The 20,290-nt window shown below is 43.5% G+C and overlaps 1 protein-coding gene across 1 annotated transcript in view; it reads left to right on the top strand.

Moving 5' to 3' along the window:
• The window catches only part of LVRN (laeverin), a 541,073-nt gene that overhangs the window by 175,078 nt on the left and 345,705 nt on the right, over positions 1-20,290 (top strand). The window contains exon 4 of the mRNA XM_085632644.1: positions 12,587-12,713. Coding sequence (XP_085488770.1) covers positions 12,587-12,713 — 127 coding nt within the window. The remainder of the gene's footprint in view (positions 1-12,586; positions 12,714-20,290) is intronic.

Here is a 20,290-nt window from a genome sequence, read left to right on the forward strand (position 1 = left end):
AAAGCCCACAGACCCAATTGGGTGAAGAAGGGCTGAAACATGTCGACCGCTTAACCAAAGGTGCGCTAGGACAGTAGCTTTTCTAGCACCGCACCGTCACCTAATTTTAACCCTTTCCCCATCTATGACAAATAAATACTAGATCGTTAGTTGGAGACAATTTTAACTTCACTGCACTTCACAAACACACTTTCCCTGATCACTACTGCCAATGCCAGTTGGTCCTCCTCCAGGTGGAAGAAAGCATAAGTAAAACCTAATGATGATGCTTTTCACGTTACCAATCTTGCGGAGAACCAAGATATACACCACCAACGGGTAATTCGTGAATGAGGGTTTTTTTAGACGCACAAGAACCCTGACCCTGGTAAAACACAGGACAAGTGATTAATTCTCATTTGATTATTTCTTACATGGCTGGAAGCCAAATGAATTCACAAACCTCTTTCTCCCGCAATACTTACGAAAAAGGAATTCTTTATAGTGATGTTTGGACATTACTCACAGAGCAATTGTAACTTCAGAATCACTCAAATAAGGATCCTTTTCAATTCCACATCTCTAACATACCTACTCTCCAGCCTTCCTGCTCCATCCAGTGGCTTCCTGCGTTCCCATCCAGTGGCCACTTTCAGCACCAATTGCACACATTCACTAAGTGCTTTGCGATGCAGAGCCACTGGCTCCATAGCCCTGTGGTATCAACAAAGCAATGTGCAGGTCATCCTGGTCTGTGGTACATATTTCTTTTTGAGATCTGGCCTGAAAGCTTGCAGGCTGTTCTAATTAACAAAATACATAAAATACATTCACTCATAGAGGGGCTTTGGATCAGCATCCTTCAGTCATTCGTCTAGTAATTGCATAATCCATGTTTTACTTCTGACCACAGTAGCATACAACATGGGACAGCATTCAGCCCATTTCAGCTACTGACTATACTGCCGTTTGAGTGACGGTATTTGGCCTGACTATCTGTGCACAGCCACTTAAAAAAGAGTGCATTTCGGTTCCTGGGCTTGAACATCAAATCTTAATTTGTTTTCATTTTCCATGTAGAGGTTACCTTTACATCTTCATTTAAAGTTGATGTTAGCAACTACTTAAAGTGTAACTATCGGGACATTTTAAGTTGGTTGCTTCATGTGCAGTCTCCTTTCTATGCTCAAGCTGCCACTTAGCAGTGCCACCACTGAATGCACGTTGTAGATCTCAGCATGGACATAGAGGGTGGACTGCAAATGTGCAAGTTATTACAAGAGATTAGTGGACAAGTAGTTCTTATGTGAGTTTTGTCATCCTAAGGAACACAAGGTTCAGAAGAAGGGCAAGAGGCAAGGATTCACACCTAGCTAAGAGGCGGTCCTTATATGTGTATTTCAATGCCATAATCCTGTTCCTTGGTTAGCTGGGTCAATGTACAGCCTTTCAGTTATGGAAAAGGCATGGGCCTCATTTATGACGGATTTGGCGCAGGGCAGTGCAGAAAGGAATCTTGCTGCGCTGCCTTGCGTCAAAAGAAAAGGGCAGGAATGTGCCATATCTATAAGATATGGAGCATTCCTGCCCTTCAACCCTGCGCTGGCACACAATGGGCTGCCATGCACCAACGCAGGCACCCTTGCACCATGTGGCAAGGGTGCCTGCGTTGCAGGGCTGATAGATTTTGTGCAGGAAGGTATACCTTCCTGCACAAAATCAATCAATTCAGTCGGTTTCCTCTTCCTATGTGAGCTGCAGAATGCAGCACACATAGAAAAAGGAATAAACGAGGAGAAATGAAACAATTTCTCCTCGTTGTGCCTCCCTAATGCCACCCCTGGGGTCGCGTTAGATTCTGATTCATTCCCAGGTTTACGATTTCTCGTAAATCCAGGAATACTTCCGATTCCTTGGGTTTTGCGTGGGAACACTCACAGCAACACCCATGGAACGCCCGTTTCACGCAGGGGCACATATTTACAAGGCCATGAAAAGCCATGTAAGGTGGCTTTATGTGGCCTAGTACATATGCAGCTGCACATTGTGCCACTGGAACGTCAAAAAAGTGACAATCTGGCAGCGCAAAAGAGCCGCAAGGGGCCTCATAAATGAAGCCCTATATTCCTAAATAGGCTCCCAGTGGTGTTTGCATAGCAAAATAACGCATCTTAAAAACTTCCATTGATGTGCCTTTCTAATCATAATTTCTTATAAAGTGAAAACAACTCCCCCATTGTAGCCTCAGCATGTCGTAATCTTTAACCTTGTGATAGGTCATTTATAGGCCAATGATACTACTGATAGGTTTATTCGTGCTCTGACCTGCAGGATTTGGTGACACGCAAGCTCAACTGCCCTTTAACATTTTGTGATGATATCAAAGTTAACTAAACTTGTATACTGCACATTTCTTTAACTCCTGTTTCCAAGTACCCTGATGCAGTTGGCTGTTACGTACTTTGCCATGGCAACTTTCAAAGTGTCCTTCAGTGAACACAGATACTCTGGTTAAAAGGTGATTTCGGATCATTGTGTGACTGAGTACAGTTTAAAGGCATAAAGTGTTTTCTGTGCTATATATCAAGTTTGTGTTATTGGTCGTTTAATGGAGGCCTTAAGTATGCTAGTCAAATCACAGACCTGTCTGACTTTGCAGTTAGAAATAGGGTTGTCCCCTGGCTGTTTGTTTAGCAGCCTGTCCTCCATTTCTAGGTTCATGCTGGTAAAGATGGTGGGAAAAAGAGTGAATTCCTGCGCCCGAATCACAGAACTAACTTAAGACAAAATCCTAAACTTACTACCATTTTGGTATTCACAAAAGGCACTTACTCATTTTGGTATTCACAGAAGGCACTTACTCATTTCGGTATTCACAGAAGTTAGTAGTCCTAACTTTAGGACTCCTAAATGCCTTCTGTGAATACCGAAAGTCTTACAGTTAGGATTTTTCTCTGTTTAGGAGTAGTAAAGTTAGGACTCCTAACTTTAGGACTCCTAAATGCCTTCTGTGAATACCGAAAGTCTTAAAGTTAGGATTTTTCTCAGTTTAGGAGTAGTAAAGTTAGGACTCCTAACTTTACTACTCCTAAACTGAGAAAAATCCTAACTTTAAGACTTTCGGTATTCACAAAAGGCATTTAGGAGTCCTAAAGTTAGGACTCCTAACTTCTGTGAATACCGAAATGAGTAAGTGCCTTCTGTGAATACCAAAATGAGTAAGTGCCTTCTGTGAATACCAAAATGGTAATAAGTTTAGGATTTTGTCTTAAATTAGTTCTGTGATTCGGGCCCTGTGTTTCCTCCTCTTGAAACATAAACCTAAAATAGCAAACACATAGACATTTGAGAGCTGTCTTAATCATTTCTGAACCATTATTAGACCAGAGGGCTAATTGCCATGTTACAAAATAATATGGAGAAGATTTGGTCTAATGGCCAAAACTGCCAGCTTTAGAACTGGGGAACCAGATTGAAGTTCCAGCGTTGGCTCAACATCATGTTATTCTGGGCAAATCACTGAACTTTCTTAAGCCTAAAACAATCCACCCTTGTCTAATACAATCCGATGCCCAAGTAAAGTGCTCTAGTACTGGTGGTCTATGTTCATGGTATGTAAAAACTGCAAAAATAGATCTTGACAATTTTACTCCAGTTCTTCTTCACATACCATATTTGTGCTGTTCCAGATCAGCAAAGAAGGACATAAATGGATGGTACTTTTGCTAAGAAAGGGGGCAACCCTAGTTAGAGTGCATGATGTGCTGCTGCACAAAGTTTGTTTTCATGTTAACAGTTTTTCACCTTTAAGAATCGCTCTTCAGCTACGGCTTACTTTATTACTGGATAGGAGAGAAACAGCAAGTTGATCTTACCCTATTCAGCTACTATTCTAATGCAGTGGTGGCTCCTCATGGGAGTGCTGTGGGGCGGTAGGGCGGGGCGGGGGATGGGCAGGGTGGGGGTAGTAAACTCCAGCTTGCGGCCGAACGGAGTTAAGTACATAAATAAATAAAACAAAATACATTGTGCACGCAGCATTGCAATCGGCGATGCAGCGCGCGCAATGTAATTTGTTTTATTTATTTATTTATTTATGTGCTTAACTCTGTTCGGTCGTAAGCCGTAGTTTACTACCCACCACCCTGCCCCTCCCCCGCCCCGCCGCCCTGCGGCACTCCCACGAGGAGCCGCCACTGTTCTAATACCTTCCCTGCCCTTACATCATTGCAGGCTGTTTGAAGTAGAAGCTCATGGGTGTGAAAGTGGAGCTCATTTGACACCAAAGGCACGCAATGAACTTGCACAGAAAATCTCTTACTGCAGGCCCTTCTGCTTCTGCTGTTCTTTTCATTCTCTGAACCCTCCTAATATTAAGTGCTGTCTTGACAAACAGTTGCGCTTGTTGGTTATGGTAGCGGCCCAAGGCCGCATGCGACACTATAATCTGTAGCAGACTGGAAAGCATCTAGAGACAGCACTCTCACGTCTCTCAAAGTAGCTGTCTCACACTACCAAAATCACTAATTCATCTCAAAGATTAGCAGTTTTACAATGACAGCAGCACTCTCACACCCTTCACATAGTAGGTCTCACACTACAAACTGCACTCTCACACCCATCAGAGACTAGCAGGCACAAGCTATCAGAAGTGCTCCTACACTCAGCAGAGTAGTAGTCTCACATCACTGACGGCATCTTTTACCATCACAGTTTCACAATTGCACTCTACGGACAGCACTCTCACTCACAGAGTAGCAGTTACATTACAGACCACAGTCTTACATTGCTCATAGAAGAACAGCAGCTTCACTATACCATGAGCAGTCTCTAACACTGGAGGCCCTATTTATCAAGGGTTTGTGTCGTGTTTGCACCATGCAACGCGGTGCAATCGTGATGCAAACCTTAAAATGCTATTTATAAAGCCACGCAAGGCCACTTTGTGGGGCCCTATTTGGCTTGATAATTCAGGAGTAAGACAACGCAGCGCAAATTGCTGAATTGCATTACTCTGCCCTGGGAAGGCATTCCAAGGGCGTTGTATGGGTGTTCCCGCGCAACTCCCACGGATTATTACGCATTCCCAGATTTATACCAAAATACAAGAACCCAGCTAAGCCGAGGAGACTAACCCTCCAATGGAGAAAGCATAGTTTTCTTGTAAAACCCTCACCCATCGGGTCTATCCCATTTCGCTATGGAGCAGGGCATGCTGCGACCTACGAACTACGAGGGAGCACTAAGGTGATTATACAATGAGAAAGGTATAGAGGAGTCGGGGGGTATTTTGTGCTGGAGTATATCTTAAAAATACCTGGCTAGTAGGTGTTCCCTTTTCATTCTAACCTCTAGTCGATATGATTAAAAGAGGGGGGATTTAGGAAAAAAGGGGGTCATGTACCTGCTTTCCTAAAAGGTCGAAATGTTTCAAGCTGTACCTCTATTGGCTTTTCATCAGGACCTAGGGAATTCCCTGGTACCACTCCTGCTCTGTCACACCGGATGCACAATTATTACATGCTAATAAAGGTGTATGTACATTTACCGACTATCTGGTGATCACTGTCTGCTTTGATTTAGATTGCTTAGCTATTGCCTCATGGTTCATCCGGGGGAGAGTGAAGCCCGTAGTCACACTCATTACCAGATTTACCATCATAGGTAGACCTGAGAATGCACCCAAAAAATACACCTTCACAGGGGAGGCATAACGAGGAGAAATATCTTCAGTTCGCAGTTCTCACAAGATGTACTGTGAGGTGGAGAAGGGAAGTTCAGGGACGCCGCAGTACAAGGAAGGGACTTTATTTCTTTTTAAATTACTTTTAAAGTATTTTTTATTAGCGATGGTGGAGGCGAGGGGGGGGGCTGGCTAACTCTGCTCCTCTGCGGAGTCAGAGTTTCGCCCTATACTCCGCGTTCTCAGCGGAGTGCGGAGTTAGCAAATCTCTGCACACTCCGCTGGGGGAGCGGAGTTCTCTGCCCGCGCTTAGCTATTATAGATTTGTCAAAGGTTATGGTACCATAGTGGCACATTTGACAGAGTCAACATCCAAGAAACTGACCAATGTCAAAAGGCCTTTAACACCCTAAAGGACGCTTTGTGCTCAGCACCTGTCATAAAGGTAGCTGATTTTAACAAAGAGTTTGCTGTCCAAACTGATGCATCAGAGCATACGATTGGGGCACTGTTGTCACAGTTGAATGGCCAGGGACAGGATTAAACAGTTGCCTTTATCAGCAGGCCACTCCTCCCTAGAGAGCAGTGTTGGAGTGCCACTGAGAGCAAAGCCTTTGCTGTGGTTTGGTCCATGAAGAAGCTGAGACCCTAACTGTTTGGGAATCGCTTCAAAGTTCCAACTGGCCACAGACCCTCCAGGTGGTTGAGGTAGATGAGAGGAGTGAACCTCAAACTGTTGACGTGGTCAGTTTCCCTATAGGGTATGGACTTTACAGTGCAACACAGACCTAGGGCCGACCATGCCAATGCAGCTGGCCTTTCCAGGTCCTTCCACTTAGATGCTGAGAATTACAATGCTAAGGGTTGTTTACTTATCACCTTTCATCTGGAGGGGGGCCATGTAAGGAAATGCTTCTTTTTGCATTCTAACCCCCAAAGTTTTGGACTGATGCTGCTGGTTTGTCGACTTCGAGAGTGCACTGAAGCCTGCTAGCCAGGCCCCTGTGTCAGTGTTCTAACCCATTACAAAGTGTATGTTGAATTGGCTACCCTCAATTGGCATAAGCTGACTTTCTTATAAGACCCTAGTATATGGTAACAAGGTTACCTAGGGGATGTAAGTGGGGGTGCCCACCCAAGGCTGTAGCACTGATTGTGCCACCATATGTGTGACAAAGTACAAAATGGCTCCCAGCCTGCCATTGCGTCTGGAAGAGCAGTTTTTAAAATACAAGTTTGACTTTGCCATTTAAGTGAATGGCAAAGTCCCAATCCCCTTAACAATATATGCAAGTCTCCCCTGCACGTGGAGCCCTAGGGCAGGGAGCTGTACATTATTAAGTAGGACACATACTTTTAATATGCCCTAACTGCAAAGTTCCAATTTGTTGTGTACGAAATGCCTGATTATGTTCTAATAACTTCGGATAAAGCAAAGATTCGCTTACCTACCATCTCAATTCACTGGTCATTTTCTGACTGGACATGAAGCTAGAGAAAGAGGAATATTTTGAGTTTTGTAACATGACGTCAGTGATTTAAGATAAGTGAAGCCTGTGCACAGATATGTTTATTTGCCAAGTTTGGCTACCTACGTTTAGTAACACGATAATGACCTTGGTCGATAAATTGCATCCGAGTTTGAAGGTCATTATGTTGGATTTATTTTCTTTTATAAGAATGGCAATGGATGTAAAAGGCGTCATACATCACACACACAGGCATCGGTTTACTAAGGGTTGTGTGGGTGGTTACAATGCACAATTTTGCACTGCACTGCGGGGTTTCTACAATAGTTAGTAAATCAATGCTGTGCTTTGTATTGCTTGCATCAAACATTATTAATAAATGCACACAGTTTTGAACGTTCCCTCTTGACTCTAGTAGAAACCCATGAAGCATCTTTGGCAAGCGGAATAAGGGTCTCAGTTTCTGAAACCCTTTGAGCCTAAATCCAGGGATTTGTGCTACATGGTGTTTGTAAAAGATATCTTTGAATTCAAACCAAATGGAATAAACTCAGATTATGGTAGTGTACTCCAACCAGTTCATTTTACCCACATTTTAATTACTTTACCATTGACGTATTTGCTCAGCCAGTCATGCATGTCTCCTGACACGGACTGTATGGTTCTTGCCACTCAGCAGAGAAGAATATTCCTTTCATCTGTGGAGTCTTTCGTTTTCATATAGGTAGCTGCATTGAAATAACCAACTAAGCATAGGTGAGTCCCAGGGGTTTAGACAACCTACTCACATTCCTCCTGCTAAGAAGGAACCCTTTCATATATTTCAGAGGGGTGTTTCGCACAAGGAACATAGCAGAGCATTATGGTGGATGCATGACAAACACTGCACTGTAGTTGCATTTCAATTATTTAATCAGCAAAGTACTTCACAAACTGTACCCTTTTCCAAAGAACACAGGATTGGGGGTATCAAAAAGCTTGAATTACAACAGGTCACTCACACATTCCATTAAAACACTATTTAATTTTTCACTATTCTGGAGATAAACTTTTCATAATCCTTTAATAACTAAAAAATGTAGCGATTATACAAATCTCATATAATCAATTAAATTATTGACACATTGTGCACATCATACCATATCTTGCTCCAATAGTGATATTGCTCTTACCTTTGTACAGTACAGTCTAAAAAACAAGTTTACACATTTTCATTAGTTGCATAAATAATACTGCCTTCGAAAGCTCTTTCAAATAAAGTTTCCAGCTTTTTTTCAAACTTTACCCGAGCCAGTTTTCTAATATATCAGTGCTGCTTTTTGGCTGAACCTTCCACCAACCAACAGCTCTATCATTATTCGCTTTGCTAATTTAGGCTAAAATTGTTAGCTCTCCGCCACCAACGCGGAACGTACCCTGTTGTAAAGCATAGAGAAAATCATAACAGTTTATTAAGCATGAAAAAATGTGTTTTATATTTTTATGTTAAATATTAAGGTAAATTACTTGTATACATTTATTTTAAACGTGGAACATAATAAAAAAGCTACATCCCTATTAATTTACATTTGAATTTCAGTACTTTAAATATTTTAAATACATTTACTATTATTCATTAAAGCTTTATTACCAAAGGAAATCCAACAGAACTTAATTTCTTAACAGGTCAGAAAACTGCTCCTTCTCTGTCGGAACCTTGGAGGGAGAGCATAGCTCAAAAACTGTATCAGTGTAATTTAAGTCATGGAAGACAATGAATGGTCAAGGAAATCAGATCAGACCCTTGACAACAAATGTTAAATTCTGCAGGTTTTTCAAAACTCTGCGGTGAGAGCAGTGTTTGATCTTTCTAATACTACTCATATCTCTGACGCTGAATGTAATCTATATTGGCTACCACTGGCTTCAGGGATATGTATAAAACACTCATGTGGATACATAAACCTTTATATGGCAGTGCCTCAGCTCTCCTGTCCCAAAAGAGTGTTAAGATCTGCTGAAAAGCAACTCCTAATTCACCAAAGAGCATCAGGAAGAAAGTTGGTGGTAAGATGATTCATCTGCTGCATGCCCTTTGTGGGCGTCTGTTGGAAATGGCCCTTTCTGCAGGTTCAACCCCGAACATTTTGTCTTCCTCATCCCCTTTTGCTGACATTGTTTTTGTTGGCTTTAGGACTCTGGGCACTTTACTACTGCTAACCTGTACTAACGTGCTTGTGCTCTCTGCTTAAAACATGGCAACATTGACTTATTCATGATTGGCATATTTAATTTACTTATAAGTACTTACTAAAGTCCACTACATGTGCACAACCCTTGACAATGAAATGCTACTAGTGGGCCTACAGTACTGATTGTGCCACCCACTTAAGTAGCCTTTTAAGTTGGTGGTAAGAGGATTCATCTGTTACATGCCCTCTGTGGACGTCTTTTAGAAATGGCCCTTCCTGCAGGGACGCCCCAAAACTTTTGCCTTCCTCCTCCCCTTTTTGTTGAATTTAGTTTTGTTGGCTTTAGGACTCTGGGCACTTTACTACTGCTAACCAGTGCTAAAGTGCATGTGTTCTCCACTTCAAACAAGGTAACATTGACTTAGCCATAATGGGCATATTTAATTTACTTGGAAGCCCTTAGTAAAGTGCACGTCACATGCCTATGGCCTGTGAATCGAATGCTACATCCACTTAAGTAGCCTTTTAAACATGTCTCAGGCCTGTCATTTCAGAGCCTGTGTGCAGTTTTAAACCTCCATGTTGACCAGGAAAGTTAACCCACTTGCCAGGCCCAAACCTCCCTTTTTAATAATTATAAGTCACCCCTAAGGTAGGCATTGGACAGCCCAGGGACAGGGTGTGATGTATTTAAAAAGTAGGAGACGTACTTTAAACGTTTACATGTCCTAGTACTTAAAACTCTTAAATTTGTTCTTCACTACTGCAAGGCCTATCCCTCCCATGGGTTAACACAGGGATTACCTTATTACATGTGATTTCCAATTGGGAAGGGAGTGGGTCTCCAAATTTGGAGACTCTGGAATCACAATTTAAAATCCTACCTTATGGGGAAGTTAAAGTTCAAACTGTAATTCTGAAAATGCCACTTTCAGAAACTGGAATTTTCTTACTTTAGCCATTTGGTGCCTGCCTTTGAATGCACGACTGGGGTGGGTGACAGCTGGGCTTTGTGCATTCCCTCTAGAAATCCACACACAATGGGTGCTTAGGTGTGACTTGATGGGCCTTAGTGGGCCATTAACTGGCTTGATGGGGGGGCGGAGCTGAGCACCACCTCACTTGCACCTGAATAAGTGTGTCCTGTCCACACACAAAGGGCTGCATACCCACCTGTAGTGAGTCTGGAGCCAGGGCAGGAAGGGTAGGGACTCTGTGCTCTTCAAAGGCCTCTCTTTAAAGTCTCTCCCACTTCAAAGGTACAACTGGATTCAAGCACTGGACCTCTGACATCACCAACGGAGAACACTTCTGGAACTGAGGACATTCTACCAGGCAGAAGGACTGCTGCTGCAGGGGCTGCCACTGTGCTAGATTGCTTTGTTGTGCTGACCTGCTGCCCTCTTGCCTGGGAATGAGAAGGACTGACCTACATCTCCACATCCCAGAACCTAACTCGCTCCAAAGACTTGCTGCCTTGCCTCCTGTTCTGAAGACTCAGGGATTTCAAAGACTTCTCTTCAACCTACAAACAGAACCTGGGCCTCACTTGCTGCAAGTCCTGCTCTGCCAAGTGGTCCCAACCCAGTCCTGGGCCCCTGGAAGTGAGAATAAAATGCTACATCAGTCAGAACCCACGCATCAACATTGTTCCACCAATCAGAACCGATGCATCGCTGTCTTTGCGGGAACCAGATGTTATGTTATGTTATGTTACACTCACTTCTATAGCGCACAGATGCCCCAGCCAAGGGGCGTCCCGGCGCTTAAAAAAGATCCCAACACCACAACACTGTATAAGGGCAGAAGCGCGCTATCCAAATACTAGGCTGAGAAAGGAAACATATGCGTTTTGATAGCCCTCCTGAACTTCAAAAGTTCATCCATTTCATGAATGTATAGCGGGAGAGAGAGAGAGAGATGGACGCATCGAAGTTGGAACCGCCACCTCTCCTCCTGAACTGCCACTTTGGAACCAACATATTGCCACTTCTGCGTGGAGAAGATCAACACATTGCCTCTACATCGTGGAGAAACCAGGCGCATAGCATTCAGAACTACTGCACTATGAAAGCAGTGCATTGCTCACAAACCCGACGCATCACCACCGTTGCGCAGAGAAATCCGACGCAACATTCCAACTGTGTGGGGATCACCAACGCATCACTCGGCTGCACCCCTCATCTCGTTGTTTGCGAACAGGATCTTGTGCTCAGTGGCCCCTGCATGGGTCCAGTATCCAGCCCGTGCTCCATTGCGGTCATCATGAACTCTTGACTTGTTCCAGTCCATCGCAACCAATTAACTCTTTAAGCGATTACTGCTTCTAAGCGATATTTTTGCATTCAATCTTTAAAAATTCATATCTTGACTTCTACTCATTGGATTTTTGTCGTTTTGGTCTTCTTTTCTTTAAAAAAATATTATTTATTTTTCTAAACTGGTGTGGTCTTTTTGTGGTGTTTTTGATATGTTACTGTTTGATGTGTTGCACAAATGCTTTACACATGACCTGCCTGCCTGCTCTGTGCCAAGCTACCAGAGGGTGAGCACAGGATAATTTAGGATGTGTTGTGTTTTACCCTGACTAGAATTGTGGCTCCTGCTTGGACAGGGTGCATACCTCTGCCAACCAGAAACCCAATTTCTAACAACTTCTCTCTCAGATGTCCTTAGATGAATGCAACGGCTTCTCCCACCTGTTTGAATTTTAACGTGACACTCCTTGGAATAATGCAGAGCCCTGAAGACCTCTTTAGAACGTTTGTACATTTTTATTACTCTCTTTGTACAAAGTCAATTTGTTTATTTGCCTTACCGACACCAAGGTGAAAGTTATTTTGTTACCTCTCTCTACCTCTGAAATGTGTAACTTTGTACGAAGGCAGTATATTCGCATGGTCTAATGGTGGATATTAGTTGCTTATCTCAGTGTGTAGTTCCTTTTCTTACATGCTGGACTGGTCCTTCTGCAAAGCAATGTGGCATATGAGGTTCAGTTACCACACATTTCAGTAATTTCTTTCCAGTCAAATATTAGCCCAGTTACACTGAAAGTCCCCTGAACCACACACCCTGAAATATTCACTACTTAGCCATTTTCTGTGTGAATACACATTTTAGTGGCCAGAGTATGACAATGCTTTAATATGAAATTCCATATAGTAGTATTAAAGGACGTAAAACAATATCATATCTAACAACTTTTTATATGAGCGTTTCATTAAAATGCTATCCAATATCTGTAGGGGATTAATTGCAAACTATCTTTTTCTACTCCACAGATTCGCATTTGGGCTCGGAAACAAGTGATACAGAATGGATCTGTTGACTTTGCTTTAAATATCACAGGCCCTATCCTAATTTTCATGGAAGACCTGCTAAATGTGAGTTACCCGCTTCAAAAAACAGGTACTTGGTCATTTCATTCACACATGAATACAGAGTCAAGCGTTTTGTGTATTTATTTTGTAAATGCATCTTCCTCGCGGCTACTGATGCTTGGCAAATGGTGTCAACATTTTACCTTAATCCCAAGAAAGTATAAGACTCAGACTTTCTTGTGCAAATGTTCATTTGTACTGAACGTTGTACCTTGTGCAGCGCCTAAACCATTTTTCACAATCCCCTGTTAATCTATACAAAGGGGCCGCGCCTGAGATGGAACAAAGCAGAAACAATAGATTTTGACACAAGGCCACATCTAACAAAGTAGTTTAATCTAGATCTGGGCAGAATTTCAATTATGCCTGAGTAATTGGTTTAATTTTGGTAATTCTGTTTTACTCTGTGGTGCAGAATTAGAATAATAAATAATAATGCGATTCTGCCCGCTCGCATAATTGACAGTAATTTGGTGGGAAAAATCCCATTCCAAGGGCACATTTAGCGAGTGTGAGAGGCTCACTATTAATGTTCTGTTGCATTTAGCACTATCTCGTAGTGAAAAATGCATGCTGTCATCCATTTTGGAAGAGAGGAGGCCTTTTTGAGCTGAGAAAATAGCTCTAAATGCAGAGTTAACCTTCTCGCATAATTCCGAGTAATCTCGCAGACTTTTTGGATAATTCTGTGCAATTACGCTACACGTAACTACGTGAGTTACGCCCACCCCTGGTGAGATCTGCCTTTGCACCAAATCCTAACACCTAGTGAAATTAGGCACAAGCAAGGGTTCAAGCAGTATGTCTTGATATACATGTGCATAGCAGGTGTGCTTTATGTGAAAAACATGTCTTACACATTAGACCCCTGTGTTTTTCTACATATAGCGATTTATACTGGAGGTTGCACCTCAAGTAATCCTTTGCTAGACACTGCTGAATTACCTTTGCACCACAGAGCAATATTGAGTGCCACACAGAACCATTTTTAGTGTGAGAGCACTGATGATGTCATAGGCAAGTGACATTTGCTAAATCTGATGCCTGAGTGTCTGTGTGGGTGGGTGGGGTGTATGTGACTCCCTGCATGGATGTGTGAGTGAGTGATTGACTGGGTGTTCAAGAGTGCATCTGTGAGGGGCTGTATGGGTGGGTGAGTGTGTGTATGGTTGTGTTTGTGAGTGAATGGATGTCTCAGTGGTACATGTGTGAGTAACTGCATATGTGAAAGGCAGTATATGTGAGTGTTAGAGTATATAAATGATTATATGTGAGAGTGAGTGATTGTGAGAGTGGCTGTATGGATGAGTGTGTACTTGTGTCAGTGATTGTATAAGAGAGTATGTATGTGTTAGTATCTGTATAAATAAGTGAGGCGATATGTGTATAACTGTGTAGGTGAGTAAATGGGAGTGTGATTGATTCTTTGCATGACTGACTAGCTGTGTGAGTAACTCTATGGGTGAGTGGTGGTGTGTGAGTATCTGTATAGGTGTATGAATGCATATGATAGTGCTGTATTGATGAGTTACTGTATGGGTGAATGAGTAGATGTTTGTGTAGACCTAGGAATCAGTGAGTGGGTATGGAGAAACTGGTATTGTTGTGTCTTTGGTTTCGAAAATGATAGTCTGTATTTTACAGTGGGTATATCAAAGGTTATATTAGGGGGTGAGGAGGTGCATCAGATTATCACGTGGATGATGTCATCAGTGATGTAATTTGAAATGTCATCAGTGATGTCATCAGTGATGTCACTGACCATGTCATGAGTGATGTAATATGTGATGTCATCAACAGTGCATTGCGGGGGACAAGTTATAATTAGCTCAACTAACTATAACAGCAGAATTTCTCTGGTTTTGTACGAGGGAAATGTCCAACTAACTATAACGTCCCTGAAACCTGTGTTTTGTTCAGTTAATTTCTAAGGTTTTTTAAATGCTAATTTCTAACTATAATGTCCGTGAAACCTATGTTTTTTGTGTGAATTTCAAAGGTTTTGTAAATGCTAATTTCTAACTATGCCTACATAGGTAGGACATCTGCAGAAAGAGGAAGAAAGGTGCAGAAATAAGCAAGAGAAATGCAGAAAGAGGCAACAGAAGTCCAGAAAGAGGAAGAAAGGTGCAGAAAGAAGCAAGAGATATGCAAAAAGAACCAACAGAGGTGCGGAAAGAGGCCTTGTTGCAAAGTCATTATGTGCTCTGGGCACCCCCAACTTTTTTCTGACTGGTACTGGTGGTAACTAACTCTGACTGACCCTGGGCTCTGCCTAACCATGCCCAGGGCCCGTTCTATGCTGAAAGACAATTAGAATACTGTGAAAACACCTACATACACTAGGGTACACTATGGGTGGGGTACCCCTGTGATTGGCATGACCTCCCCTGTAAGGCCCTAGTACATAATAGGGCAGGGGGATTAAAACTACCTGTAAGTCCCTAGCATAGATAAAAGAGCATGGCAGTTTAGAGGCCAGCAGCCCTTTTCTGCACTTGCATGTGTGCACTGTTGAGCCTGAGGTCAGTTTAAAAGAATTTATTAATGAGGAACCTAGGATGCCGAGATTCTACACGCTCCCTAAGATCCACAAGAACCGGACACCCCCACCTGGAAGACCCATCGTATCCGGGATTGGATCAATTCTGGAACCTCTTTTGCAGTTTTGCGATTGGTTCCTCAGACCGATTTGTGAAAAAATCACATTCCTACCTTAGGGACACCAAGGATGTCCTTTGCCTTCTCCGAGATCTGGAAATAGATCCTACAGAGAACCTTCTCATAACAATGGACATAGAGGCCTTATACACAAGCATACCACAGAGACGAACCTTGGAAGTGGTGGAACAAATTATCCTAAACATGGAGTGGAATTTCATCACTCCCCAACATTTTGTGATGGAATGTGCTGAATTAGCACTAACTGAGAATTTTTTCGAATTCAAAAACACCATCTACCACCAGATTACTGGTACTTCGATGGGCAGCACTTTTGCCCCAAGCATGGCATGTCTCTATGTCCAACAATTTGAGGAAGACCACTTTTACAATCCTAATAATCCATGCCTGAAACACCTTAAGGTGTGGAAACGCTTTATTGATGATGTGCTGATTGTATGGCATGGAACCAAGGAAGAGGCAACAGTATTTGTTCAATGGGTCAATTCCAAGGACACCCATCTCAGATTCACACACACGATTGATGTGAACCACGCAATTTTTCTGGATCTAGACATTACCATAACCCAAGAAGGATTCACAACAAAGGTTCATAACAAAACCACAGATAAAAACAGTTTACTTCTCTATGAGAGCTACCATCCTAGGGCCCTGAGACAAAACCTCCCGGTAGGTCAGTTCCTCCGAATCCGACAGAACTGCTCGAATACAACATCCTTTGAGGAGCAGGCTGAACAACTGGAAAATAAACTTCTAGAACGCCACTACCCGAGAAAAATGGTGAGACGAGCAAGAAAACGTGCCAGGAACAATCCAAGAGAGTCACTACTAGATCCGTCATGCGCTAGGCTCCGTCTTCCCGGATGTTGCCTCCATCCCGGAGTATTCCCCTCTGGAGGACAGAGTGCTAGATGGACATGTACCGGAAAGCACGATTTCACTAATCTATAAAAAACTTATTAATGACCGCGCGGGATTGCTAACTAGCCTTCGTGAGGCATGGGTTGCCGATGGATTGGAGCTGGACGACGAGGACTGGGTCTCTGCGGTGGCCTCCCCGAAAGAGGTGGCCATACCGGCCCGCCTTCGCTTCGTCCAGCTCAAGATACTCCATAGGGTCTACGTCACGGGGCCAAGGCTATTGCGTATGGGCTATGCTGTGGACGGGCTGTGTAAGCGTGGGTGTGGTTCTTTGGGGACCTTTCTTCATATTTTGTGGGACTGCCCGGAGGTGGAGCGATTCTGGCGTGGTGTGCATGAGGTCCTGCGGGTGGTTACGCGTGTGTCGCTGCTGCCTGAAGCGAGGAGATGCCTTCTGAATGTGTGGGAACCAACCGACTACTCGGCGCCACAGACGTGGTGGGTGACTCTGGGATATATGGTGGCCAAACGCGACATTGCCCAACTGTGGGGTTCCCAGAGGTCGCCGACCGTCTCGGCCTGGAAGGACAACATGGACTGGTGCATGTTTCGGGAAAAGGTGGTGTATGTTGCGAGAGGTAAGCCTGGGACATGGGTGAAAGTATGGGGCCCCTGGAACGCCTACCGCGGGGGAATCTGTACCCCGCCGTTATTGCCCGATCCGTCTCCGGCCCCGTCCCCTTAGCCGGTTTATCGCCCCGGTACCGGGCACTGAGTCCACCTAGTCCCTGTCCTGACCTTTTCCCCCCCTTGATACTCCTATGGATTGGTAGGGTCCCCCTTCTAGGGGAGCACATGTTGCTGTTTCCGATTGTGGGTTGCCTTGTGGATTTGTTTCCTGTTGTTATTTATATCAAAAAGAAACCGTTATATGGGGTCCGGATGGTGTGGCTATCAACGCTGCTAACTCCTGTGCATCTCCCTTTTGTTTGTACCATATGCTCCTTCTGTCTGCTAGCGGCCGGCCTGAAGGTTGTAGGCCCATCTTTGTATATTTTTTTAATTTTGTAATAAACGGTTTCAAAAAAAAAAAAAAAAAAAAAAAAAGAGAGTCACTACTAGAGGATATAACAAAAGGAGACACCAAAAGACTAGTATGCGTTACGACATACACTCCGATCTCAAACAAAGTACAAAAAATCGTGAGAAAAATCTGGCACATCCTCAATAGCACTGGAAACCAGTGGCAGCCACCTTTATTTGCCTTTAGAAGGAACAGGAGTCTGCGCGACGAACTAGTACATGCAAAGAGACCATCGACCGGAGAAGAGGAACAACAAACCCTGTGGAGCCAACCACGACCCGTCGGCCACTTCTCCTGTGGGAACTGTACATCCTGCGCACTCACTTCCAATACCAAGGAGGTAGACATAGGAACGGGAGACCCTTGGCAACTGCGAGAATTCAGTAATTGCAACACGGAGAACGTCGTATACCTCTTGAACTGCCCATGCGACCTAAAATACGTTGGCATGACCACCAGGAAAATCAAAGTGTGTATCAATGAACATCGGAGCACGATTCGGTGTAAAAAGTATACAATGGCAATCCCCTCGTTAGCACACAATGATAAAATGCTGTTGCACAATATCACACAATTATATTAAACAATTAGGTATCCCAATTTTTGTCACATTTATTGTATTTAAAAAACATACATGTATCACATTAAAAATCAATTCTACATTTCCCTCAAAACATATTAAAAACATATTGACCATATCATACAGAATCGTAAGTTCATATACAAATAACAGCCTGTTATGAGCCCGCATAACAGAAAAACACAAAAGACAATGCACTTTGTCATGTATTACACATCCTATTCGGCCATCAATCTATGTACGCAGTTTGTTATATGTTTGACACAATTATATCTCCAAAAAACTGCGGTGATCCCTTGGATTGTGTTTCCAATTGCGTCGACGCGTTTCGATGGAATCTCTTATAAGGCCATCTTTTTCAAGACAAATCATAGGCTAAATCGTTGTCTGTTATATTCAATCCTATTGGGAGAAAAATATATTTAGTGAACTTAATTGGAGTTCTATTAGCACTAGAGTTAACAACTTAACTTCTGTTGCAGTGTTTTTTCCTTTTATATCTATTCTATCACATTCCATCTCCCTTGTTCTTATTGTGAAAATAAACAAAAAAAACTGTAATTTACCTTGTTCTAACTCATTTGTGTGTAAAAAGACCAACACCAAACTGACTCGTCATTTCACTGAAAAAAACCATAAAGACACAGACCTGAAATGGACCATTCTGGAAGTAATGAAAAAACGAAAGTTTGACCTTACCAAAGCCCTACATGTAAGAGAACAACGCTGGGTGTTCCGTTTATGAACCTCAGACAAAGGGCTCAACGATGAAATACCGTGGCTCCAAATGGGGCGTTGAAACCTCTAACAACCACCAGTAGATTAATTCACACTAACACATAGACGGAGTGTACCTGGTATACCATCACACGACACTGTGAAACCATCGGTACATGCAGTGCCCTGTCTTAAATGAGTTTACTTAAAATGGGCTGAGTCTACCTGGAATTGTCACACTTAGCTGGCTTTTAAACTAAGCCGAAGTCGTGAGGCTAATAGGCCACATGCCCTCCAAAGTCATCCTCCCCCAGCTGGAACCGTCTCTCACCCAGGCTTAACGCATGAATAGAAATGATAGCGCTGACACTCAGCGCTAATACCCAACATTTGGCATCCTCACCCTTATCACCCTTATTATGATCTTCCTTTGCACAAGTGCATCAGAGCAAGTCCAACCGAAAACTGCCCGCTAGTACACGCACAACATCGCCCATCTGGGCAGCTCTAGACTCTGGGTAGAATGCCCCCCCCATTTGTTCTGGGCAATCAGCTGCTCACCCGTTCACACACCGGGTGCTTCGCATTCACGCACCAGTCACACACAGAGCAGACGTGTACTTCTGCCCCTTCTGCAAAATCTCGCCCCTCTGGGCAGCTAAAAAATCTAGGTAGAATTTCACCTTGCATCACAGTAATTGGCCGCCCACCCGTTTCCACATCGGCTGCCTTGGCAGTCACGCACCAATAGCACACAAGAGCATGCGTGTACTTTTGCCAATTCAAAACTAGGCACTGTCGCGTAGGGCACGGACCACCGCGCACTTTTCCTCAGTGATTTTCGTCACGCGCTTCACTTCTCTAATCTGAGCATGTGCGTAACTCCACCATTTTGAAACCAGGCACTCCGCGCTTCAGGGCACAGGAAGTAGTGCTCCGGGTTTATTCACACTGAGCATGTGCACAGTGCGGACATGGATGAATCAGGCTTCCCCTCCAGGGACACAGGAAACCACGCACCTGATTTCACCTAGCACCACTTAAAACAATTTGCTTAAGTGAGCAGACTATAAAAGCACAACGGCTCTTCACCCAGTCCTACACCGGGGAGGAACGGGAGCAGTCGCCTAGGATCCACGCAGGAAACTTTCCTTGAGGCAGTAAGGGTGTGAATGACATCGCATTGAATGGAAGTACTTTGGGGCAATTAGCACAATTGAGGATGAATGTTCTGTGTGTTTGTACTTGAAAAACCATAATTCTCACGCCAGCTGTGACCTATATGTTTTTTCCACAGGTTCTGACAAACGGGGGTTTCCCCTCCCCTCCTCCCATGGGGCCAGCAGCTTTGGTTTTTTAGGGTAAGAACAGTGAGACAGGTGCTCTCACCTTTGCATCCCCATCATGTACACAAATTGAGTGGCACATGTCACATGAGTAGTCACTCACACAGAAACTGGATCAGTGCATGTATTGAGTTCAGTTATTCGCCACTTCTACGGTCTGTTGTTATATATTTTTATTCTCTCCCTACATTTTCTTTTACAGGCTTGAATCTAGGAGCCATCCAATTGTGGAGTGTGGCAGTGATCACGCCCACACAGTGGTACACTCTTGCCACTTTTGGTAAGAACGGAGCCCCCATTTACATATTTAGGTCCTGATGAATGCCCTGGACCCT

The sequence above is a fragment of the Triturus cristatus genome, chromosome 2_1 (assembly GCF_964204655.1).
Source record: "Triturus cristatus chromosome 2_1, aTriCri1.1, whole genome shotgun sequence".
NCBI lineage: Eukaryota > Metazoa > Chordata > Amphibia > Caudata > Salamandridae > Triturus > Triturus cristatus.